The sequence below is a fragment of the Xenopus laevis genome, chromosome 4S (assembly GCF_017654675.1).
Source record: "Xenopus laevis strain J_2021 chromosome 4S, Xenopus_laevis_v10.1, whole genome shotgun sequence".
Taxonomy (NCBI): Eukaryota; Metazoa; Chordata; class Amphibia; order Anura; family Pipidae; genus Xenopus; species Xenopus laevis.
In genome coordinates, this window is record NC_054378.1 from 129226599 (window position 1) to 129253257 (window position 26659).

The 26659-nt window shown below is 39.8% G+C and overlaps 1 protein-coding gene across 15 annotated transcripts in view; it reads left to right on the top strand.

Moving 5' to 3' along the window:
• The window catches only part of LOC108704587 (ERC protein 2), a 497481-nt gene that overhangs the window by 331344 nt on the left and 139478 nt on the right, over positions 1–26659 (top strand). For all 15 annotated transcript variants that reach the window (XR_005961048.1, XR_005961047.1, XR_005961049.1 and 12 more), the window contains one exon: positions 12791–12922. Coding sequence is in view for 1 of the 15 variants with exons in the window: in XM_041561864.1 (XP_041417798.1) it covers positions 12791–12922 (132 nt within the window). In the remaining 14 variants the exon portion in view is untranslated. The remainder of the gene's footprint in view (positions 1–12790; positions 12923–26659) is intronic.

Genomic DNA, 26659 nt, shown 5'->3' on the forward strand with positions numbered 1-26659 from the left:
TTGAAAAGTAGGGCTTGTGGGTGACTCAGACTTTGGCACAGGGTGAAAGGGAGGATGTTTATTGGTGAACCCCAGGCTGTGAGGTCATTGTTGATACCTGGGCAAGGCTTACTGACATCGGATGCACAACCAGGTTTTGTGTTTATCTCTTCCACCAAAATGTGTTCCAGAAAAGCCTCTCAATTCAGCAGTTGTTTATCTGATTGCCTGATATCTCAGTGCAAAGTACAGCACCACAGGTTCAACCACCATGTGTTTGGGCCCTACGTGGCACAATCTTACAATGGAAAATGGTCCCTGTAAAACCCAGCGGAAGTGTCAGTCACTAAAATTCATACGCACTCCATTGATTTTGGAGTCTCTATGTGCCACGTACTTTGGTAATTATATGTGCTCACAATACCCCCGACAGACAAGAGGCTGAAAAGTAAAAGTTTAGAGTTGATTTTCCAAAATGTAATAAGAAAAAAAGATATGTAGTTTGCTATATTTTTTTGTTTTCTAAAATATAACATTTTCTGTGGTCAACTTATTGTTAGCGGCTTTATGGGCCTTACAATCTGTTCTGTTTTGGTAGCCGAGTATAACATACGGATCCAAGCAGTAAAAGGTATGGTAGGCTCACCAGGGTTTGGGAGAAAAGCTTCAGGCTGCTGCAGAGGTAGAAGAGACATCTCGTCACCAATATGTTATGTTTTGGTAGCCGAGGATGAGAAGAGTATAACAGTGCTTTATTAGCAGGTTCATGCAGCCATTACACTTCAACTCTAATACTTTAAAACACTCTAGAAAGTACTATGTACTATGTGCACAGTGACACCTACAGGCCCTTTGTATAAACACCACACAATCTAATTTTGGATCAATTTGATCAACGTCAGAAATCTCTAACTATATATAATTGGTACTAGAGCACTCAGGGGACATTTTTTATGTCTGATATACATCTTTGTATTTAGCGTCATCGCCCTTATTCCCGCAAAGCAATTCTATACAAATTTTTGCAGATTCAAGATAATATATATATATATATATATTTCTAAGAGAAATAAGATAAAATACAATATAATCTAGTTTACCATGGAAAATAAAGTGTCACAATTAACCAGGAGTGAAAGGGTTAATATAGTTCCTTATAGGTCAGTATTTGTATGTATGGTTGCTATGCACCTTTCAGGTATTTGTTCCAACGCTGTGAAATATGTTGGTGCTTCAATGGATATTTATCTGCTGAGTCTGCCTGAGTCATTCTGGGTCTCTGTTCTATCTCTCGGTGTGTTTCAAGGTTACTGTATATTCCATTTTGCGGGAGTCATTCAAGGTCGCAGTTTTAGTTGCCTTTTTCTGTGTGTAACTGAATGGCAGAGCCTCTAATTGTTATGTTTTCCCCAAACAGCCATTGCCTCATCTCCCATTCTTTGTATTGTGAACTAATTCCCTCCGTATGGCAGCACCCTGCTCGTATTCCTTGCCTTTGGCTCCATCATTTCTCTTTATGTGTTGCCTTTTCATAGAGGTGGAGTGATTTTCTTCATGTCCTGTTCCTTCTCAACCTCTCTTTCTTGTGTTCTCAGTCTTTCCTGTCTTTATAACCCTTTCTATAGTTTAATTCCATTCTACATTTAGTCGGAATGGCTCCATTTACCTCCAGGGTGTGAGATGGTTAATAATTCCCAGGTGTTAAAATGATTCCATAACATGTGACCACACAAAACCCCTCTTTTTTATTTTTCTGAAAGATGGCTGGAACGGTACAACGCTCTGCTTGGCCACTTCAATTGCTGTGTGTGTGGGACCCTCAACCAACCATTGGGTCACAGTCATTTGCTGCTGATTAAATACCATTTTGGCTGCCACCTGTCAACTTCATGTCTAGGAGGTCATAGAGCAGCAGTTTCACTACCCCTGACCTGGGCCATCCAGTCATGATCATGTTATACACACTTGGGTCACTTAACCTCTTTGGTAACCATCAGAAGAATCAACAAGAGTATGTAGTGGAGCTTACAAAGTGATAGATAAATATTAATAAATACGGGGCTGTTATATTTTTCTGCACTGGAGCAAGACAACAAAAAATGCAACCTGTGCTACCACAAACATGAAAGAGTAAGATGCAGTATTTACTATTAAGTGCAACTGAGTGAATGTTCTCCGCAACACTCAAACTAATTGTGGTCGTTGCAAGACCAAATGATTAGTTGCATAGACAGAGGGTGATTTTACATAATTGCAGTATCAACTTCTTTTATACTACCCCCAGAACACACAGTAGGGTAATACAGTGCCAGTTTCATATATACACCAGGACACATGGAATTCCATGTATAATACCACAGAACCCAAAGCATGCTAAATACAGTGCCAATGCCATGTATAATACCCCAGAACACGGCAGAATAAATACAGGGCCGATTCCATGTATAAAACCCCAGAACACCTGGCAGGATAAATAAAGGGCCAATTCCATGTATAATACCCCAGAACACACAGCAGGATAAATAAAGTGCCAATTCCATGTATAATACCCCAGAACACACAGCAACATAATTCCATATTCATATCCCCAGAACACACAGGGCAATTCCATTCCATGTATATATACCCCAGAACACACAGCAGGAATAAACAGGCCAATTCCATTATATATATACCCAGAACACACAGCAGATAAATACAGCAATTCCATAACCCCAAACACAGAGCAGATGGCAGCAGATAATACAGTGCCAATTCCATGTGTATAATACCCCAGAACACACAGCAGATAAATACAGCCAATTCCATGTATAATACCCAGAACACACAGCAGGAAAATACAGTGACAATTCCATGTATAATACCCCAGAACACACAGTAGATAAATACAGGGCCAATTCCATGTATAATACCCCAGAACACACAGCAGATAAATACAGGCCAATTCCATGTATTAAATACCCCAGAACACACAGTAGATAAATACAGTGCCAATTCCATGTATTAATACCCAGAACACACAGCAGATAAATACAGGGCCAATTCCATGTATAATACCCAGAACACACAGCAGGATAAATACAGTGACAATTCCATGTATAATACCCCAGAACACACAGTAGATAAATACAGGGCCAATTCCATGTATAATACCCCAGAACACACAGCAGGATAAATACAGGGCCAATTCCATGTATAATACCCCAGAACACACAGTAGATAAATACAGTGCCAATTCCATGTATAATACCCCAGAACACACAGTAGATAAATACAGTGCCAATTCCATGTATAATACCCAGAACACACAGCAGATAAATACAGTGCCAATTCCATGTATAATACCCAGAACACACAGCAGGATAAATACAGTGACAATTCCATGTATAATACCCCAGAACACACAGCAGGATAAATACAGGGCCAATTCCATGTATAATACCCAGAACACACAGGCAGATAAATACAGTGCCAATTCCATGTATAATACCCAGAACACACAGCAGATAAATACAGTGCCAATTCCATGTATAATACCCCAGAACACACAGCAGGATAAATACAGGGCCAATTCCATGTATAATACCCCAGAACACACAGCAGATAAATACAGTGCCAATTCCATGTATAATACCCCAGAACACACAGTAGATAAATACAGTGCCAATTCCATGTATAATACCCAGAACACACAGCAGATAAATACAGTGCCAATTCCATGTATAATACCCCAGAACACACACAGCAGATAAATACAGGGCCAATTCCATGTATAATACTCAGAACCCACAGCAGATAAATACAGGGCCAATTCCATGTATAATTAGGGATGTAGCGAACCGCCGTTTTGGTGTTCGCGAACGCCGTTCGCGAACACCGGCAAAAAATGCGAACGGTTCGCGAACCGTTCGCGAGCTTCGAACACCCGCAAAATCGTTCGATTCGAACGTTCGAGGGATTTTTCGTTCGATTCGAACGTTTGAAGGATTTTCATCGTTCGATCGAAGGATTTTCATTCGAATCGAACGGTCGAGGGATTTTAATCCTTCGAACGAATGGAAATCGTTCGAACGAATGGAAATCGTTCGATTTTAGAGGTCGAATGGTCGCGAACTCAAATTGCGAACGTTCCCAAACGTTCGCGAACATTAGGCGGACGCGAACGGTCGAAGTTCGCGCGAACAAGTTCGCAGGCGAACTGTTCGCTACATCCCTATGTATAATACCCCAGAACACACAGCAGATAAATACAGGGCCAATTCCATGTATAATACCCCAGAACACACAGCAGATAAATACCAATTCCATGTATAATACCCCAGAACACACAGCAGATAAATACAGTGCCAATTCCATGTATAATACCCCAGAACACACAGCAGGATAAATACAGGGCCAATTCCATGTATAATACCCAGAACACACAGCAGATAAATACAGTGCCAATTCCATGTATAATACCCCAGAACACACAGCAGATAAATACAGTGCCAATTCCATGTATAATACCTAGAACACACAGCAGGATAAATACAGTGCCAATTCCATGTATAATACCCCAGAACACACAGCAGATAAATACACAGCCAATTCCATGTATAATACCCCAGAACACACAGCAGATAAATACACAGCCAATTTCATGTATAATACCCAGAACACACAGCAGATAAATACAGTGCCAATTCCATGTATAATACCCAGAACACACAGCAGATAAATACAGGACCAATTCCATGTATAATACCCCAGAACACACAGCAGATAAATACAGAGCCAATTCCATGTATAATACCCCAGAACTCACAGCAGGATAAATACTGTGCCAATTCCATGTATAATACCCCAGAACACACAGCAGATAAATACACAGCCAATTCCATGTATAATACCCAGAACACACAGCAGATAAATACAGTGCCAATTCCATGTATAATACCCAGAACACACAGCAGATAAATACAGGACCAATTCCATGTATAATACCCCAGAACACACAGTAGGATAAATACAGGGCCAATTCCATGTATAATACCCCAGAACACACAGCAGATAAATACAGGGCCAATTCCATGTATAATACCCCAGAACACACAGCAGATAAATACAGGGCCAATTCCATGTATAATACCCCAGAACACACAGCAGATAAATACAGGACCAATTCCATGTATAATACCCCAGAACACACAGCAGGATAAATACAGTGCCAATTCCATGTATAATACCCCAGAACACACAGCAGATAAATACAGGGCCAATTCCATGTATAATACCCAGAACACACAGCAGATAAATACAGTGCCAATTCCATGTATAATACCCCAGAACACACAGCAGATAAATACAGGACCAATTCCATGTATAATATCCCAGAATACACAGCAGATAAATACAGTGCCAATTCCATGTATAATACTCCAGAACACACAGCAGATAAATACAGTGCCAATTCCATGTATAATACCCCAGAACACACAGCAGATAAATACAGTGCCAATTCCATGTATAATACCCCAGAACACACAGCAGATAAATACAGGGCCAATGTCATGTATTGTTACAGAGGTTTTCTCATACGGAAGCTTTTCAAGTGAAGCAACTAGCTTTTCCCTTTTGCTTCAAATAATGAACATTGAAGACTTCTGGGAGATCCAGTTCTTAACACCTGGAAGGAGGCATGTTTGACAAGCTTAGTAAAGACAAATTCAGTTTATAAAGTTACAGTTGTGTGCGCAGGCAGCCTGTCTAGCTTTGGGGATTAAGGCATCTGTAGCTTCCGACCCTGTCTGTATTTGCAATAATTATTATTTTTTTTTTAAATGTCCTATATAATATGTTATTTCCTTTTTTTGTGAGAAAAGTAAAAAAAAATCAAATAAAACGGAGATGTGTTTCAGAAAGCCTATGACTAATTTACCTAAGGGGGATGTTGATCTCAGATTTAATTATACTTTTCTTGCCATAGTGTCTCGGTGTGTATGATCGTGTATAGGGAACGCTGTATAATTATGCCGTTTGCAGAAAGTCGGACAAATACTTTTCGCCTGACTCGAGCTTGTATTGTCTATAAAGTTGTGTTATTACTGAATATTTCCTGCTTCTTGGAGCTCCTACCATTAGCTTCCAGCAACTTGAAAGGTTTATGGGGAAAAGCTTCAGATTTAGAAACCACACAACGAAAAAAAGAGTTGGCGCTCTTCAAGCAAATGTGTCTTTTTCAGACATCAGTGATACAAACAATGTGCAATTGTTACCCGACTACATAGCCCAGGGCTTATAGAAGTGCATTCAAGTAGCACTATATAAATACAAATAAACACACATATGACATGTACAAGGAGCATTTCTCAATCCCTTCATTTCAAGGGTTTTTTTTAGTCCCTTCACAGATATTATTTGCTATTTTTTGTGTTTCTGCCAAGTTCCCTCTGAAAGTCTAGCAAAGTGCTATGGATGGACTTGGTGGTGACAGATAATTTTATGGAGTTCTATAGAAGCCCCCCCCCCAAGGGCCGCTTTTCCCTGGTAGAAACTCAGTTACATAAACACCTACAAGTAACTTGATGATGAAACATTAGGGTTCAGTTGCCGTTTTGATAGGATTTAACTTTTTTTTTTTCAACCCACCACCCTCAAAAATAATGAAGAATAAGTTGTTTAATTGAATCTATATCAGGCTGAACTCATGAACTTGGAAGAAAAAACTTTGTGAAATCACACAATTTGCTTTAAAAGTACAAGGGATGGTCCAGCTCCTCCCAGTACTTAAACAGCCGTTCATATCCATAAACCAATGCTCATTGTCCCCAACACGGCCCAGCTGGTACCATCTACTGATGTTCTCTCCTGGTACCATCTACTGATGTTCTCTCCTGTTCCAATAAATGGCACCAAAATGTCCTCTCCTGTTTGAACCCAGATTGGCCTTTTAGGCGGGAGTGATCCTGATCTCTGCCACCTGAGGTGGCTTTCCTGCTGCTGCCCCTCTTTCCTCCTGACTTTATTTTTGAGCAATGTAGGGTGTCCAAGTCCCATCACTAGTGTAGAGAGTACAATTGAGCAAATTTCTGGTTGGAAAACTGGAAATTCAGCTTTTAAAGTTACCAGGAGGGTCTTATTGCCGCCCCAGAACCTGTGTGGCATTGACAATTGAGGCCAGTTTCTTGACTTGATCATTGGAGCAGAGCCCTGGCTACTAGACCAGTACCATCACTATTAATGGAAATAACATTTCCAGAATTCCAGAATGAGATAAGATGAACATGAGGAGAACAAGACTCAAGGAATGCAAAGAACAGAATGGGGTTAGAAACTGAAGGGAGAAATGCATTGAGGACAAATTATTTAATGATAAGATAGTAGGGGAAGATTGAAGGACAGGAGGTCCTCTTTTTAAGGCAGTAGGGCAGTGCTTTAATGATACCTGGTGTGCCCCTAGCAGACCAGTTAGAGAAAACCAAGGGTAATGATTCATAAACCATTAGAGGAGAATGTAACGATTGGAGAGTATAAAACAAAGGGAAGAAAAAAAAGAACGAAGGAGGAGGACACAGTAGAACATTGAAAAGGGCTCAGAAAATAAATTGAGGAATATGTAATGCCAATCACACTATGGTGGCACTTCTGACCCACCTAGGATACATTTAGATTTAAGAAGAACCAGAAAAGAGTAAGAAATGAATTAAAATCTGCTTTAAAATACCAAACTTCCAGAAATGCGTTATTGACTTCCCTATAGGAATTTTCAGTCTCATTTCTCCAAAAGTCACATTGGACAAACCAATAAAAAAAACTCACCTATTGACATTATGTATTTGGGGCCACGGATCCCATGAAGACTGAGTGTCTCATTACTTTATTTATAGGGAGAGGAATCGAGAATAACCACGTTAAAATGAAAAAGCAAATTTTGGCCAGGTCACAGGCAGTTCCAGGATGGAGGGAAATACAAGAACCTTCTATAATTACCATTTATTATGTCAATCCAGGGCTGCAATAGATCTCTCCTTTGGTCTGATGTTGTTCTGTCTGAGCCAAGGCACCTGCAGCTGGGAACTATACTCTACATACAAAACCGGATGCTCAGAGGAACCATATATCCCACACCAACTTGCACTTATTAATCGCTGGCAACAACACCAAAAATGAACAGAATTCGGGTTACTGCATTAAGGCTTTGTCTTGTCTGACACAATTAGTCTCATCCCTTCTAAAATCTTCCATTTACATAAGTTCCATTTCTAAAATTTTTTTTTTTTTTGCAGTTTCAATTTTAGGTGCTTGATGGGGCTGACTCAATCGTGACCAACTTTTAAGAGGGTGATTTATCAAGATTCGAATTTGAATTTTTTGACACGATTCAATTTTTTGCACAAAAACTCACTAAGTGAAATTATATTTTCAAAAAGTATTTTCAATGAATGTCTGGTATTTATTAAGCAAAAATAAAACCTTGAATGCAAAAAAAAATCGACATTTAAAAGCTGGCAAGGTCAGAAGTCAATGGGAGTTGTCTTAGGCAAAATTCCAGACATTTTTTTAATTAGAGTTTTTGAGTTTGGAAACTCACAAATTTGAGTTTTTAAGCCTATGAACTGGAATTATTAGAGGTATTCGAGTTTTTTTTCACAATTGTTTTCAATTGAAGTTCTTAAATTTTTTCATAAATAAGCAAACATTCGAGTTTTTTTTTAAATTGTGAGTTTATTTGAACTCACAAATTAGATTTTTTTGATAAGCCATTAATGTCAAAATTCTTTTTTTTCTTTTTTCATATTTGACTTTTTAACAGAAGAAGAGGTGAATTCAGCAATGCAGAACTGGTCAGGCAAATTCTACATTTATTTGCAATTTACATTTACAAATATCTTTTCATACATAAATCAAATAAATATAAATAAGTAAAATTGTCATAGAATGTTATACATTAATTATATATAGGCTGCTTTTATGTTGTCCTGCATTTTATAGAATTTGTTGTGGTCTCACCATAATAATTGGTGTTTTTCCCAGATTTTTACATAATTTCTTTTTCTAGATTTTTTCCGGACATTCCCAAAAAATAACTGTTTGTAAAACTGACTCCTATTCTTAGATTATTTGAGTACTTGAAGAATAACTTTCCTTTTAACACATTTCCCTTATTTTACATTTACCCTAAATTCTATATTTTTTTCCTGGTCGAGAGGGGAAACCATAAAATGGAAATTCTACTGTTGATATTAATGTATATGTTAAAAAAAAATAGCTTTTTTTTTAAATTAGAATTAGTGATGGGTGAAATTCTCCTGTTTCGCCGAAAAATTAGCAATTTTGACGACAGTATCAATTTGTGCCAATTTTTACGCTTCCATTAATTTTGACGCCAGCGTTAAAGTCAATGGCCGTCCAAATAGTGTTGACGCACAACGGTTTTGACGCAAGATACTTTTGACGCCCGTCCAAAATTTTTTGACGCCGGGGAATTTTCACGGCAGTTTCGCAAATTTATTCGTTATGGGCAAAACGCAGAATTTCACAGCGAATTGGTGCCTGGCCAATTTATTCACCCATCACTAATTACTTTTTTTTTTTTTTTTTTTTAGTTTTTGCATCCCCTTTAACAATGTAAGGTAGAAGACACCTTTGGTTTTATTTGCCCTTTAACATTTGCCTCCCCACTTCGCAGATCCTATCTAAATTCCACCTAAATCTGATCTTATTTGTATCTATTTTTTACCCTGCGCGTTTATTGAACTTTTCATGCACCAGGGACCCAGAAAACGGAGAGAGGTTGTAAAAGCGAAGGGCTCGTTATATTTTTGGCGTTTGGCTCCGGCCCCCTGTGTTTTTCCTTATTTAAACTAAATCCATGGGCGCTTTAGACTTAACATTATCCAGATGACTGATCAAAGCCCGGCTCCTTAATTCCACGTTTGCTAAAATATTTTAAAAGGACAGTTTAAATATTGGAGTTTTACAGTTACATATTGCCGCTAAGCTGGGCGCTCTATTACCTGGCAGTCTTAGCTTAGATTGGACTTTACTTGATCCGCACTAACCCCTCTTCAATATTAGGTCCAAATGAATAATGTCTCCTCCCGTGCTGGTGGCACAATATAAGTGCAGTATGGGAGATTGCCATGCATTATTTTATAACCAATTGAATTGGAACATGTTGTGTTTTTGGCCTGTTCTTCTGTGGGAGAAAGAGTCCAAGAGGCCATGCTGGTCACACAAATGGGCATTTTTATGCTTTGTTCCATTTGTTCTATTTGTTTAAATAGAATTATTAAGAGCTGAGTATACAATTATTTCTCGATTACTTTATTCATCCCTAGTTTCTATGGCAGTGGTACTGACTGATCTTGTTTTAGTCTTCTAGAGATTCTTTTAGACTATGTTCAATGTTGTACTTGTCCTACAAGAGTTCAAGAGATGATCCATCTGATGTCATTGGGGTAGTGGTTGGGTTTGATGTTATAATTTTATTGTCTATGTTGTGCATTACTTTTATCCATTCCAATATATTCTGAATAATGTTTGCTCGTATAGTCATCTATGGAGTAGGGTTTATTAGCAGATTTCTGATCGGCCTAGTTCCTCGGTTTCAATGGGCCATGTACACAATCTACTCCGTAACCCTCTTGTTAAATAGAATTGTGCAACGTATGGCCCTTCAGCTGCTGCTGAGTATAACAAATAAAGAGCTGCACATTGGGCCGTACAGACATAAAGCATTATTGCTGCCCATTGTCTCTATCTTGCCCTACTGTCATCATTTTGAACCAACTGCCAACTTCTTGCCTTACTTTCTTCATCTTGCCTTACTGTCACCTTTTCTTTATTGTTTCCATCTTGCCCTACTATCAATATCTTTCCCTAATGTCAGCATCTTGCATTGCTGTCATCTTTCTTTACTGTTTCCCTCTTGCTTTTCTGTCACAATCTTGCCAAACTGTCTTCTTCTTGCCCTATTGTGACCATCTTTCCCTGCTGTAGCTATCTGTCCATACTTAAAATTAGATGTTTAAAATTGCCCTACTTTCTTCATCTTGGCCAATTATTTCCACCAAATGAATGTCATCATCATCTTGCCCTACTTTTTTCCATCTTGTCCTAAGAACTTTATCTTGATTAACTGTCACCATGTTATCCAGTTGTCACTACATTGCTCTAGTTGACCTGGGATTCTACTTGCTTTCTACCTGTAGAGCCTCCCTTAGAGTTGGGGAGAGGCACATGGGTTGATAACCTTGGTGATTGAGTGCTCTAAGAATACAATTAATTTAATCTTTCATCGGGAAGGAACCAAAAGAAAACTGTTGCACTAAGGGTTTATTTTACAATGTTACATACAACCATTGATGTATATTGGAGAATAATGGGCGTGGAATAAAGAAACTCGTCACTCAGGTTATAGATATTTATGAGCAGTATATTACTAGGGTCTTTCCCAAGTTTTGCCCAAGGGCCTATGTGAGTTGCTATATGTAGTAGCTGAAGGTATGTCAATGGACAAGGCAAGAGTGATCAAGTGATCATAGGAGCAAAGCTCACCATGACCTTCACTTGTGCTTGGATCGTTCTGTTGATACTCCTGATCTTCACCAAACCCAGTGCTGCCTCCTGATTTCCATATATGAATGTTTCTATAAACTATTTCCCTGCAGTAATTAGGATAATGTAATATCTGGGCTCAATTATGAATATCCTAAAAAAAAAAAATAGAAAGTAAAACCTCAAATAATGAGAGTGATTGTGTGGATAACCCACACTTTGTTCCCCAGCAGCCGTTCCTCAGGAATGTTATTCCAATTCGCTAATAGAAAAGCAAATCTAAAAAGGTTTAATATGCGTATCAAGGATTTCCTGATGAGTCCCAGTGCTTCGGATTAGGGAAATGTTCCACTTGTAACACATTCCATTTGGTGTGTGGGTCCTTTTTCTGCTCTTGGTTGTACCTGTCCCACAGTTAATGAGCCAATTAGCTTTATATATCCTTATTTGGTTTGCTATATTTGCTGGTCTAGTTCCCCTTGACTGGTGCCTCCCAAACTATGGGGCTGGAGAAGGAGCCATTGGTGGTGTCCCATTCTAAAGACCAAGACCAGCTGGAGGGAGATTTAGGACAGTTCCTATATGTTTTTCATGAAAGCTAAATTTAAAGGATGGGATTTGGGCTAAACACTAAACAGAAAACTCTTTTACCATTGTTATGGAATTACTGGGCAGGGGCCCAACCAAAATCTTGACCTCAAAAAATAAAAACAAAAACCACAGTCTTTTACTCAAGGAACGTGGTTCTGTTACCCACTAGGGGACACTATTATTTGTGTTTATTTTTTGTTGGGTTACATATTTCCCTAAATGTATCTTTGAATTCTCCATATCCAAATCTCTTAACCATATCAGAGCTGTGTATTATTAATATTGTTTAAGGCTCTGTTGGTATGAAATGCGCCCAGGGGTAATTTATTGTCTTCATTTAATGTTTGGCAATTTGTTCCGGAGCTTTCTGTAAAGATCCTTTTTATCTTAATCACATAAGTAACCGAGGCCCAGAGAGAAATCCATCAAGTGTGTGTGACCGATCCAATTAGCTGCCCATAATGGGTGGAAAGTCTGCACTTGACCCTTCGCATCTGGAAACCCATTCATGTCTCCTCCTCCCCCCACCTGTGTGCACCTTCCTTTGCATTCCCAGGGTTAAAGGGAAACTATACTGCCTGGTAAATTGGGGAACCAGAAACTGTTTGGTTGTTATTATCAGGTCCACGTAGAACAAGGGAATAATCATTAATATTCTTTTTTTATTCTTTCTCTCTAGACCCAGAACAGGATGAAACTAATAGCAGACAACTATGAAGATGACCACCACCACCACCATTACCACCACCACCATCATCACCGGACTCCAGGGAAAGCTCAGCACCCCAACCACAGACCCTCTCCGGAACAGGTTAGAATCATTCTTGCTCTCCCTCCTGCCGTCATTCTCAAGCAACATCCAAGTGATGGATGCACATTAGTTATTTCTTAATAAAGTCATGAGCACCCAATTCACCTGGCACAAGTCACTCGTAGCTGTCAATGCAATTTGCTGAGGGAACCCTGAAACTACCCTCAGGTTCATCCGCTGGTAATTCCAGGGTATCCTTGTGTCAATGCACAAACTGTCATGCAGCTCATTAGAGGAGGCAGCGCAGATACATTGGAACTCACCACAAGTTGCAGAACAGCCTCACAAGACAAAGAGGTTCAACCACATTTTATAAGTAAGTGGCAGAAGAACTTGTAGCCTAATTCTTTGTTGAACTTTTCTCCTTTAAAAGATGCAGCATAAGGGCTTCTGAAAACAGAAGGTATTTTACTTGCCTCGTGCCATATACACAGAAGTGCATTGGTATTAAAAATTAGGGTTTAACTCTCACATAAGGCATTATGGGTGGAGACATGCAAATCACTCCTTTATGTCCCTTTGGCCACCTATGTATCCAGAACCGTTGGTTTTATAGCCCAGATACAGCCTAATAGTTCAGATCCATATTTCCAAACTTGCAGACAGCCTGGTTCCATATTATTAGTGAAGGGCTTTTTGGAACTTTTTAGCCCGTCTCACCCTAAACAGGCTAAGTTCTTTGCTTCGCTGCTCCACAAGTCCTACCCATTCAGTTGCAATGTTCCAATATCCCACCCATAATACTTTATGTCAGAGTTAAAATTGGTATTAAGGCAGTGCTTATATATGTATATGGCACGAGGCAAGTAAATCCCTTCTGTTTTCAGAAGCCCTTATGCTACATTTTTTGCACGTAAAGGGCTTTATGGCTCCATTTTGCCCGTCTCACCCAGGCCAGGTTCTCTGCTCCTTTAAAAGAGAAATTCATTTAATAAAATCAGCACTTTGTACTTTCTTCCCCATTTCCCAGCTCTGTAACAGCTGCTTCATTCTCTCCAATGTCTTTAATTAGAGAAGCGACTAAGAAAATATTTTCAGAGAAGAAAATGTCTTAAAGTGACAAGCGCTTATTGCTGGGACAGTTGCAATTGACTTGGCAGATGTATGTGAGAGGCAAGTGGCATCTTTATAGTTTTCCTCTGGCACAACTCCCCAGCTGCCACTGCACTACAACTCCCAGCAGTCTCTGAGAGCCGTTCTATACATGGGAAGGGCTAAAAATCTTGTATTATTTAATTTATTCCATGAGGACCCTGCAAACTGGATCCACTAAAAGGTGCTGCTCTTTTAATACATGATTGGACCAAGCTTCTCTGTGCTACTGGGCCTTGTCCTGTAATTGTTGTGGCAGTAGAGCAATAGACAGTCATTAAATGTTGTACATTCTGCCCATTGGTTTGGACTTTGAAGCTGAGCCACGTGGACACCTGACAGTGACACTTTATTGCTTTGCAGCGTTGGTATTTGGAGAGAATGCAAGAACGTTGGGAGTCATGTCATAGGGTGCATCTCATATGCAGAGGGAGTAGACTTATGTGATGCATTTGGCACTCAAAGCGACTGTTCCATTGAATGAAATGGTGTCCCATGTGCATTGTGTGTATATGATGCAGCACTGGGTTTAAATTAAATCATTACAATAAACAGTCCAATAGACTAATATTCCAACTCATCTCATCGTTCAAGTGTCCGCTGAAGAGTTGGACCGAGGCCTCTATCTGCAAGTCAAGCTACCCAGGGCCTCCATCAGTAACCATGGGCCTCATAATACTAAGTTAACAGGACCCTCTCCCTTGGGTTGGCCCACTGGGTACTGGGCCCTGCCAAAAAGTTAAATGAGCCCAAATGGAAAAAAATGCATGGTCTCACCCCTGATTTGCCCTGGCCAATCCCCAATTATCTCAAAAACTCAACCCATGACCCACCCATACGCCACCCACTTTCTACAAGCGCCAACCCTTTTGTACCACAAATCAGACATTTTCATCTCAGATGTACCCCCTGTACTCCCCTCCTGATGGTGTTACCAGTGTGAGTAGCCTCATTGTCCTATAATATGCTCATTGGTTTGACTTATTCAGATTTAGATTGTAAGCTCTGTGTCTGTTAAAGGAGGCGAGAACGAGCTTAGCAAGATCACAGGTAAAAGGGGTGGTTCACCCTTAAGTTACATTTGAGTTTAATACAAAAAATGGTAATTTCTAAGCAGCTTTTCATTTGGTTGTCATCATTTCATTTTTATAGTTTTTAAAGTATTTGCCTTTTTTCTTCTCAATCTTTCCAGCTCTCAAAATGAGGGGGGGGGTCACTGACCCCATCTAAAAACAAATGCTCTTTAAGGCTACAAATGTATTGGTTACTTTTTATTCATCATCTTTGTATTCAGGCCTCTCTTATTCACATTCCAGTCTCTTATTCAAATCAATGGATGGTTGCTAGGGGGGTTTGCACCATAGCAACCAGATTGCTGAACTAGCAGGAGAGTTGCTGGATAAAAATATAAATACCTCAAAACCCACAAATAATAACAAATGAAAACCAATAGCAAATTCTCTCCGAATATCCCTCTCTACATCAAACTAACAGTTAATTTAAAGGTGAACAACCCCTTTAAGCGCTATAAAGAAACCAATTCCTCTATATAGAGGCAGCACATGAGGAATAAATCAATGTTATGGAATGTATAAAAGCTCTGCCAGAAGCCTATAAAAACTAACAAGATGATGTTGCTCCCCAGTGTCCCCCATTCACATTGTGTTTCAGCAACATGTTCTGGTCTCAGCGTCATCATAAATAGGAAGGTCCTGGGCTGGAGGGATAGAAACCAGGTGCTCCAAAGATCCGTCTGCTCAGTCCCATTCATGCCGTCGCCTCTTCTAACTGCTCCCGAATGAGACAAGCTGTTAATGGTGATCCCTAAAGAAATTCCCCATAAACTAAGAAATCCATAGGAATGAAACAGATCCCTTGTATTTAGCCCATTGAGCCCTATGGAAGAGGTAGTTCACCTGAAAATGAACTTTTGCTATAAGGTATACGGCCGCTTTATAGACAAATTGCGGTTTGTCTTCATTGGTTATTGTTTGTGTTTACTTTTATTAATTCTATTTTATGGTTTAAAAGTTTCAGAATCCAACTGTTATCAAAATAGGGAACTGAAAAGGAAAATTAGCAGTAAAAAAATTACCCAAAACCATTGATGCCTCATCGTCAATCTGTTTTTTGCCACCAATGGGGATCAGATAGGATCTGTGCAGCCACTGGGACAGAATGTTCTGTTATACAGATAGCTACAATCTCAGCTGCCATAAAGCAGGACAGGACTGCTGCTTACAATGGGGATCAGATAGGATCTGTGCAGCCACTGGGACAGAATGTTCTGTTATACAGATAGCTAGAATCTCAGCTGCCATAAAGCAGGACAGGACTGCTGCTTACAATGGGGATCAGATAGGATCTGTGCAGCCACTGGGACAGAATGTTCTGTTATACAGATAGCTAGAATCTCAGCTGCCATAAAGCAGGACAGGACTGCTGCTTACTATGGGGATCAGATAGGATCTGTGCAGCCACTGGGACAGAATGTTCTGTTATACAGATAGCTAGAATCTCAGCTGCCATAAAGCAGGACAGGGCTGCTGCTTACAATGGGGATCAGATAGGATCTGTGCAGCCACTGGGACAGAATGTTCTCTTATACAGATAGCTAGAATCTCAGCTGCCATAAAGCAGGACAGGACTGTTGCTTACAATGGGGATCAGATAGGATCTGTGCAGCCACTGGGACAGAATGCTCTGTTATACAGATAGCTAGAATCTCAGCTGCCATAAAGCAGGACAGGGCTGCTGCTTACAATGGGGATCAGATAGGATCTGTGCAGCCACTGGGACAGAATGTTCTCTTATACAGATAGCTAGAATCTCAGCTGCCATAAAGCAGGACAGGACTGTTGCTTACAATGGGGATCAGATAGGATCTGTGCAGCCACTGGGACAGAATGCTCTGTTATACAGATAGCTAGAATCTCAGCTGCCATAAAGCAGGACAGGACTGTTGCTTACAATAGGGGTCAGATAGGATCTGTGCAGCCACTGGGACAGAATGTTCTGTTATACAGATAGCTAGAATCTCAGCTGCCATAAAGCAGGACAGGACTGCTGCTTACAATGGGGATCAAATATAACTATATAATACACAAAAGCCATGAATATCCTGTAAATTATATCCTTATAAACGGTGAGTTCTGATGTCATCAGTTATAAACGGTGAGTTCTGATGTCATTTCTGTCACATGACTCACTGAAACTTGTGTATTATAATAAATAAAGTACCCCCAGTTGTAAAATATGAGGATATTAGAAGTTACCTCGGAGTTCCATGACCTGTATAACTCGGCCTTCGGCCTCGTGTTTTTATATGGTCATGAAACTCCTTGGTAACTTATAATATCCCTATATTTTACAAAAGGGGGTACTTTATTCACTATATATCTGTGTATATCCAATGGGGTGTTCCCCCTGGGAATGTAAGAGAATAATTAGGACCAGACTGTCTGTTGAGGACTCGCAGTTCCACGTTTGGCCATTGCTCAGTAGTGAGAGAGAACAGAGGGATATAATAAGTGTATAACACAGACAATCACGGGCCCTGGTGATGGGAAGGTCCCTCTGCCTTTGCTTAACTCCAGTTAAGACGCTAATTTAATGCCTACGTGTCGGCACATGAGATCTTGGGAAACCCGTTAGGGACCGGCTTCCATTAAACAGAGAGATTAACTCATCAGCCTTCCATTATTACATATCAAATAAATTCCCATACAGACAGCCTCGCGGGACACCGAGTTTTATGGTTGGATATTACTTTAATAACCAAATTGATTTACACCCAGTTTCACCACTTTGATGCCAATGCGGGGGGGGGGGCAGTTTATGAGCATTTGAAATTGCTGGAGGTCCCCAACTTTTCTTTCAGCTCTCTGCCCTTGCCATTGGTTAATCTCTGAGATTAGATTTCTGCTTTCACTCTCTGACTTGGACGTCACTAACCAAAAACCACAAAGCCGTCACTATTTTATTCACCTTCTGCTGCTTTGCCTTTGATCCACGTTAACTGGGGTGAGCCTGAAATAGGCTTAAAGGGGTTGTTCACCTTTAAATTAACTGTTAGTATGATGTAGAGAGGGATATTCTGAGACAATTTGCAATTGGTTTTAATTTTTTATTATTTGTGGTTTTTGACTTATTTAGCTTTTTATTCAGCAGCTCTCCAGTTTGAAGATTCAGCCGTCTGGTTGCTACAGCCCAAATTCCCCTAGCAACCCTGCACTGATTTGAATAAGAGACTGGAATATGAATAGGAGAGGCCTGAATAGAATGATAAGGAAAAAAAAGTAGCAATAAGAATACATTTGTAGCCTTACAGATAATTTGCTTTTTACATGGGTCAGTACTAGTCATGGGCGAATTAATTCGCTGGCACGAATTTGCGGTGAATTTCTGCGTTTCACCGCCGGCTAATAAATTCAAGAATCTCCCGCGAAAATTCGCCTGCATCAAAATGTTTTGGGCACACGTCCAAAAAGTCGCTCACTCCAAAATCGATGCACGTCAACACTATTCAGACACCCATTGACTTTAATGCCACCGTCAGTTTGGACGCAGGCGTCAATTTCAGATTTTCACAATTTTTCGCGAAAATGTCAGATTTTTCAAGATTCTTCGTGAAAATGTCAGATTTTCAAGATTTTTTCGTGAAAATGTCAGATTTCACGATTTCCCAGCAAATTTTTTGCCATTTTGCGAAGTTTGCGGGAAATTCGCTAATTTTTGGCAAAGCAAAAAGGAAGAAATTCCCTCATCACTAGTCAGTACGATGAGTGTAATTTCACATGCAATTTGCCATCTTTGTTACCCAGAATGCAGTGGGGTTTTTTTTAGCAACAATTCCGGTGTAAGTGCAGCCACAAGAAAGTGGCACAACTGCGCCGGATGCTTCATATTGGACCCAGTTAAGTCCAGAATTTAGGGATGCGCTGATCCAGGATTTGTTTTGGGGTTCAGCCCAGTCCCAGTCCATTTTTGCAGAATTGCAGATTTGGCCAAATTCTAAGAGACTAGTGATGGGCGAATTTGGGGTGTTTCGCCTAAAAATTCACAAATTTCCAGCGAAAATCACAAAACGGAAAAAATTCGCGAATTTTTTTGCGAAATTGCACTGGCGAATTTATTTGCTGGCGGTGAATCATGGGAATTTGCCGCAAATCCTCGCCTGGCGAATAAATTCACCCATCACTATAAGAGACTAATTGATCAATTTTCTATTTTTTTTTCTAAACTTGCTGGTGAAAAAAAAAACACACTTCGTCTTTTGCAAAATAAAAATCACATTGTTCCAATCGCTTCCACGAATTTGACCACAAAAATAGAATAAATTGAATGTTGTAAATGCACCTTCCATATTCCTCTATAGGAGCTCGTCAGGTCTCAACTAAGGAATTTTTACTGACAAATCTGAACTCGGAAAACTTTAGTTTGAAATCCAATTGAGGGTTTTTTTGCTGCAATTAATAATTCAATTATCTTGAATCGTGGAGAAAATCTGGAATTTGAATAAATTCTGAAAATTGTGACTTTAAAGGGGGTGTTCACCTTTAAATTAACTGTTAGTAGGACATAGCGAGTGATATTCTGAGACAATTTGCAATTTTTTATTATTTGTGGTTTTTCAGTTATTTAGCTTTTTATTCAGCAGCTCTCCAGTTTGTAATTTCAGCCATCTGGTTGCTAGGGTCTATATTACCATAGCAACCATTCACTGGATTGAATAAGAGACTGGAATATGAATAGGAGAGGCCTGAATAAAAAGATCAGGAATAAAAAGTAGCAATAACAATAAGGGGGTGATTTATTAAGTATTCGTTTTTTCTGGTCGGACTTTTAAAGGGGAAAAACCACCATTTTTTTTAGACAAAGTCAGATGGTGTTAAAAACCTGAATAAAAAAATACTCCCAACTTAGCCCTGGCGAATTCACGTAGAAGTCAATGGCAGATGTCCCGTTTCGTTCAAAAAAATCCAACAAAAATCGTAGGTTTTGGGGGTCAAATCCAAAAAAGTTGCAGTTTTCAGTGACAAATCCAAAAAATTCGTATGATTCTGATCTTTTCATGATTTTATCAAGTTTTTTCCCACATAAGAAATTTTCAGGAAAATATGTATTGATAAATAGGGGGAAAAAAATCAGCACGGATTTGATCGCTGGAGTCGTTTTCAGAACTTTTCGGATTTTGATAAATCCCCTAAATGTGTAGCCTTACAGAGCATTTGTTTTTTAGATGGGGTCAGTGACCGTTATTTGAAAAATGGAAAGAGTCAGAAGAAAAGGAAATAATTCAATAAGTATAAAAATTGAAAAATGAAGACCAATTGAAAATTTGCTTAGAATTAGACTCAACCCTTTAAAGCTAAGGACAAGTGAGTGTGACGGCTTTTTGTTCACAGATGAAGCCATTGTTTTATTTTTCTAAAATCTTTGTCGGAGGATTCGGTATTTGGACGACGCGCGATGCAGAAATTCCGGGGAAAAGGCGCAGATGCAAATGGGATCATTCCTTTATAAGAGCTGGCAGTTTGGTTCTGTCTCCGGGTAGATATCAGGGTCCAAGTGCCAGCAGGGAGAAAATTCAATTAGAATACTTAAAAAAGGCTTTTGTGTGTCATTTTTTTATTACATTTGTAAATTCCCATAATCCCTCCTGTCAACACAAAAACCCAGCAAAGCAAAAATTATTTTCCACACAAAGGGGCTGATTCACTAACTTCGAGTGAAGGATTTTCGAAGGTAAAAAACGTTGAATTTCGGAGGTTTTTTTGGGCTACTTCGACCTTCGACTACGACTTCGAATCGAAGGATTCGCAGTAAAAATCGTTCGACTATTCGACCATTCGATAGTCGAAGTACTGTCTCTTTAAAAAATACTTCGACCCCCTAGTTCGCCATCTAAAAGCTACCGAAGTCAATGTTAGCCTATGGGGAAGGTCCTCATAGGCTTGGCTAGCTTTTTTTGATCGAAGGATATTCGTTCGATCGTTGGATTTAAATCCTTCGATTCGAAGGATTTTATCGTTCGATCGAAGGAATTATCCTTCTATCATTCGATCGAACTATCTGCGCTAAATCCTTTGACTTCGATATTCGAAGTCGAAGGATTTCAATTCCTAGTTGAATATCGAGGGTTAATTAACCCTCCATTTTCGACCCTTAGTGAATCGGCCCCTAAATCTTTGTTTTTTTCACTCCCCTTTAATGTAAAGGTTCATGTCAGTCACTTCTGCTGATTCAACAATTAGCTCTTGGGGAGAGATTTTTGTATGTTTTTGATTTATTTGAAATTTTCCAAGGGTAAATTTCCAACGCAATATATACAATATATTATAATACAATAAATTAGTATTATTATCCGGCTCCGTGCAAATTGCACAAAAGAAAGGGGGAAATATTTGTATCGTTTTCATTGACAAGGGAGCGGGTAATCCCAAACGTGCCGAATCATGTACGAGAAGGCAAGATCTATTCCGAGGCAATTTTGGGCAGAGAGGAGAATGGAACATCTGCTGCGCTCACTGGGGAAAATGTTCAAATTTGTATTTTTTTACGACTTGTTTGTTCAGAAACATCTCCAACAACTAATTATTCATGAGTGAGGCTACAATGGAGAATGTGCGCTAGGATTCCAAGGCTTTATATGGGCTCAGAACCTATAAAAGCCTCAACTGCTCAATCTGCACTTTTTCTGAACTCACGTAGGGTGAGTGCCAAGCTGGAATAGAGGGGGGCTTTAGTTTGAATTTAAATCAAAAGGGTCCAAAGTGCAGCCCCTAATCTCTTAACCCCAAGGAGCCCGACCCTAAAACCAGCCATGGAGAAGGGTTGGAGAGAAAAAGAATACAACTGGGCATTACCATTATTGACTTGTCTCAACGCCGCTATTTCCAAATTATGACTGAATATCAAATAATCAGAAGGGCAAGATGGCAGCGGCAGAGCAGATGACAGTAGTAGGACAATATGGAGACAGTGGGACCATAGGACAATACGGGGCAAGATAGAGACATTAGGGCAAGATGGCAGTAATGGGACAATATGGAGGCCAAAAACTTTTTTGACTGTAGAAGTAGGATATGAAACCTATTACTGTCGGTAGGTGGCCTTTGTTTGATAGTATTTTCTCTGGAGCTGGAATTTCTCTATTCCCAAATAAAATGTCTTGGGGAAATGGCTCAATTGGCTCACCCCAGAGCACCCAGGCGCATTTTCACTATTGCCTCCATAGAGGCCGCGTGTCTGTATTGGCTATTTGCCCGTTTCTTTATCCCAGTGGGCCTCTGACCCTCAGAGCTTTCATTTTAATCAGTGCCTCAAGGTAAAAAAACAAAAAATGATTAAAATAAGGACAAAGTTCCCCTTCCAGAACTTAGTCATGCAGTTTCCGTATTTAGCATTTTTATGATTTCAATAAAAGATACTGGTATTTGTAATGACTTGAGCCGAGCATCACTGACTGCACTGCTTGGCCTGAATTCTGATAAATGGACGTCGTGATGTCCCGCTCTGCGCAGCCTCCCTCAGCCCAATGTGATACAAACATGTGTTTCTGATACTTTCCCTCTCCCTGACTGTAATTTACTTTTATTCCTCTCTGTATATTAGGCCATACATTAGCCATTGTCTCATTATAGTGAGTTTAGTAACTGTCACACAGATCTGCCGGGAAGCCAAACTTGGGCCAGAATATCCCAACATTCCCGCCTGGAACAGGAATAGGAGGAAAGAGCGGCCGCATCGCATATAAAATCTATATCTAGATAAATACGCAGCCGAGAAGAGTTACATTTTTTTCCTGAACCTTCTGGGATCTTCCAAATAACACCCCCCATGTTGGGCCCAAGAATTAGTCCAATTCTCACTCGATTACGGGATGAGATCTTATATATAATTATACTGGCTGAATGAAAAATAAATATGAATTGAATATGCTGATATAAGTAGGGTAAAGAATCATCCAACTGTACAAATCACCCAACTGGACCCGTCACCCAACAGTACCCACCACCCAACTGTACAAATCATCCAACTGGACCTGTCACATAACAGTACCCACAACCCAAATATACAAGTCAGCCAACAGTACCCATCATCCAACTGTATAAGTCACCCCACTGTATCAGTCAGCCAACAGTACCCATCATCCAACTGTACAAGTCACCCAACTGTTCAATTCACCCAACTGTAACAGTCAGCCAACTGGACCTGTCACCCAACAGTATCCACCACCCAACTGTACAAGTCACCCAACTGTTCAAGTCACCCAACTGTAACAGTCAGCCAACTGGACCTGTCACCCAACAGTATCCACCACCCAACTGTACAAGTCACCCAACAGTATCCACCACCCAACTGTACAAGTCACCCAACTGTAACAGTCAGCCAACTGGACCTGTCACCCAACAGTATCCACCACCCAACTGTACAAGTCATCCAACAGTACCCATCACTCAGCAGTACCCATCATCCACTGTACAAATCACCCAACTCTACCCATCATTGTTATTATAGTTCTACCACCAGTGGCATATTCCTTTTTTTTTTTTTTTAACCTGGTTGATCCGCCTCCCAGAGTGACATCATTTCTGGTACACGGTGACATCACTTCTGTATTATCTTCAGGAATGACGTCTAATAATTACAGATCTTCATTTTGTGTGTTTGTCAAAGTTTATGACATATCTATAGATCCTTATATTTTTTCAGTAGTTGTGTTTGCTCTTGCTTAGCCAAGCTTTCCGACGTCTTTCACTCATCTCCGTCAGACAGAGTCATCTACAGACAGCAGCGCTATACACGTTAATTAACCTTTTGGTTAAAGGGTAAATAATCTGTCATGTAACTTTACAATAAGTATGAGACCTGTTATCCAGAAAGCTTGGGACCTGGGGTTTTCCGGAAAATGTATCTTTCCCTAATTTGGATCTTCATACCTTAAGTCTACTAGAAAATCATATAAACATGAAATAAAGCCAATAGGTTGGGTTTGCCTCCAATAAGGATTAATTATATCTTAGTTGGGATCAAGTACAAGTTGTTGTTTTATTATTACACAGAAAAATGCAGTGGTGTAACTACATGTTAGTGAGCCCCACAGCAAATTCATTTTAGGCCCCCCAATGTATCCAGAAGTTGATTTTTTACCAATATATGTTGAAATTGTTCACTAATTAGCACCTTGTGGGCCCCCTATTCCTCCTGGGCCCCTCTTCAGCTGCTGGGTCTGCTTCCTCAGTAGTTACGCCCCTTGTTTTTGAAATTTTGTACATGTATGGGACCTAATATCCAGAATGATTGGGACCTGGGGCTTTCTGGATAAAGGATCTTTCTGTAATGTGGATCTTCATACCTTAAGTCTACTAGAAAATCATATAAACATTAAATAATCCCAATAGCCTGATTTTGCCTCCAATAAGGATGAATTATATCTTAGTTGGGATCAAGTACAAGCGACTGTTTTATTATTACACAGAAAAAGGAAATCAATTTTAAAAATCTGGTATTTGGATAAAATGGAGTTAATGGGAGACGGCCTTTCCATAATTCAGAGCTTTCTGGATAATGGGTTTCCAGATAACGGATCCCATACCGGTATTATTTGGATAAAATGGAGTCTGTAGGAGACAACCTTTCCATAATATGGAGCATTCTGGATAATAGGTTTCCAGATAACAAATCCCATACCCCTATTGCTCTGATCCTTAGTTTATATGTAGAATCCAAGTTATACTGATTTTGTTCCCAATAAAGGGAGTACCAAAAAAAAACCCACCCCCATACAAAGGAAGTAGAGGCAGTCATGTATGTATCAAGGAATACTTTCCCCTATACAGGTCAAGGATAGTTGTCAGGAAATACTGTCCCCTAAAAAAAGGAAACACAAGAGTAAGAAGAACCAGAGAACAAGCAAGGAGGACACATACATTGTTTATGTCTAATTAGGGAACTGCTGAGGGTTAAGTGTCATTTAGTTCTCTCTCTTCTTCTCTCCGCCAGACACCGGTCATTAAGCCCATGGCAAGTAACTCTTTTCAGACTGATGTTTAGTGTCTCCCATTTGTCACAAATCTAGACCTTATGTTTGGCTCATGCCACATGGGAAGATTGGTCACACAAGCCTATCATTTGCATTCAGGTTGAGTGAGATGGGAGATTTTCTTGTGGATTTTATTGAAGGTCTCCAAAACTGCCCTATGGGTGAAGCAAGACTGATAAAGGAATGGGTGAACTGAAAAGCTCCACAGGTAAAGCTGAGGATGAGACTCTATTTTACACCTACTTGGGTAACATTGGGGTGCTCTTGTTTAGGTTAGCTTTTGTACAATGTGTTGGACTTTAGAGAGATAGAAGATAAGGTGTGTCCTTCATCCCCAGAAGCCAAAGCTGGTCCTCTCTTGGCTCAGTGTAGCTCTGGCGAGGGCATTAGATAGGGCCTCCATAAATAACTATATTTTACTCAGAACAAGTCAGAATTGAGTTACCTCATACTTTAAGCTTTACATAGGGCGGGTTTGGAGTAAGTTTTAAGTGTTGTCATGGTAGAACTTGTGTCAGGAACATATGTGGCAATAAAAAAACACATGTGACATTGCCCTAAATTGGATGCGCCCAAAATGTGACCTCTGCCGGTTGTTAAACTAAAACTTCCAGCTGGGAGACATATGGTTAAATTAAACTTCACCTTGACATTATGTTCAAATGATGCACAATGTCCCCCCATTAAAACAGCTCATTATCACACCGTGTCTCCCTTGAAATAATGTAAGATTATAAATAAAACTCCTTCATAGGATCCCAGGGCCAATTCCGCACAATACCCAAGAATGACAAAATATAAGCAGTTGCAGTATTTCATGTAAAATACCTCCTAGAAGACATTGCAGGATAAATATTATCTCTGTTTTCGTACATTGTATCACAAAATATATGACAAGATTAATATAGCACAAATGTTATACATCCCAGAGCACAATAAAGGATATACAAGGTGTCAACTCCATGTATAATACCCAGAACACACAGAGGGATAAATACAGTGCCAATTCCATGTATAATACCCCAGAACACACAGCAGATAAATACAGTGCCAATTCCATGTATAATACCCCAGAACACACAGCAGATAAATACAGGGCCAATTCCATGTATAATACCCCAGAACACACAGCAGATAAATACAGGGCCAATTCCATGTATAATACCCCAGAACACACAGCAGATAAATACAGGGCCAATTCCATGTATAATACCCCAGAACACACAGCAGGATAAATACAGGGCCAATTCCATGTATAATACCCCAGAACACACAGCAGATAAATACAGGGCCAATTCCATGTATAATACCCCAGAACACACAGCAGATAACTACAGGACCAATTCCATGTATAATACCCCAGAACACACAGCAGGATAAATACAGTGACAATTCCATGTATAATACCCCAGAACACACAGCAGATAAATACAGTGCCAATTCCATGTATAATACCCCAGAACACACAGCAGATAAATACAGGGCCAATTTCATGTATAATACCCCAGAACACACAGCAGATAAATACAGTGACAATTCCATGTATAATACCCCAGAACACACAGCAGGATAAATACAGGGCCAATTCCAAGTATAAT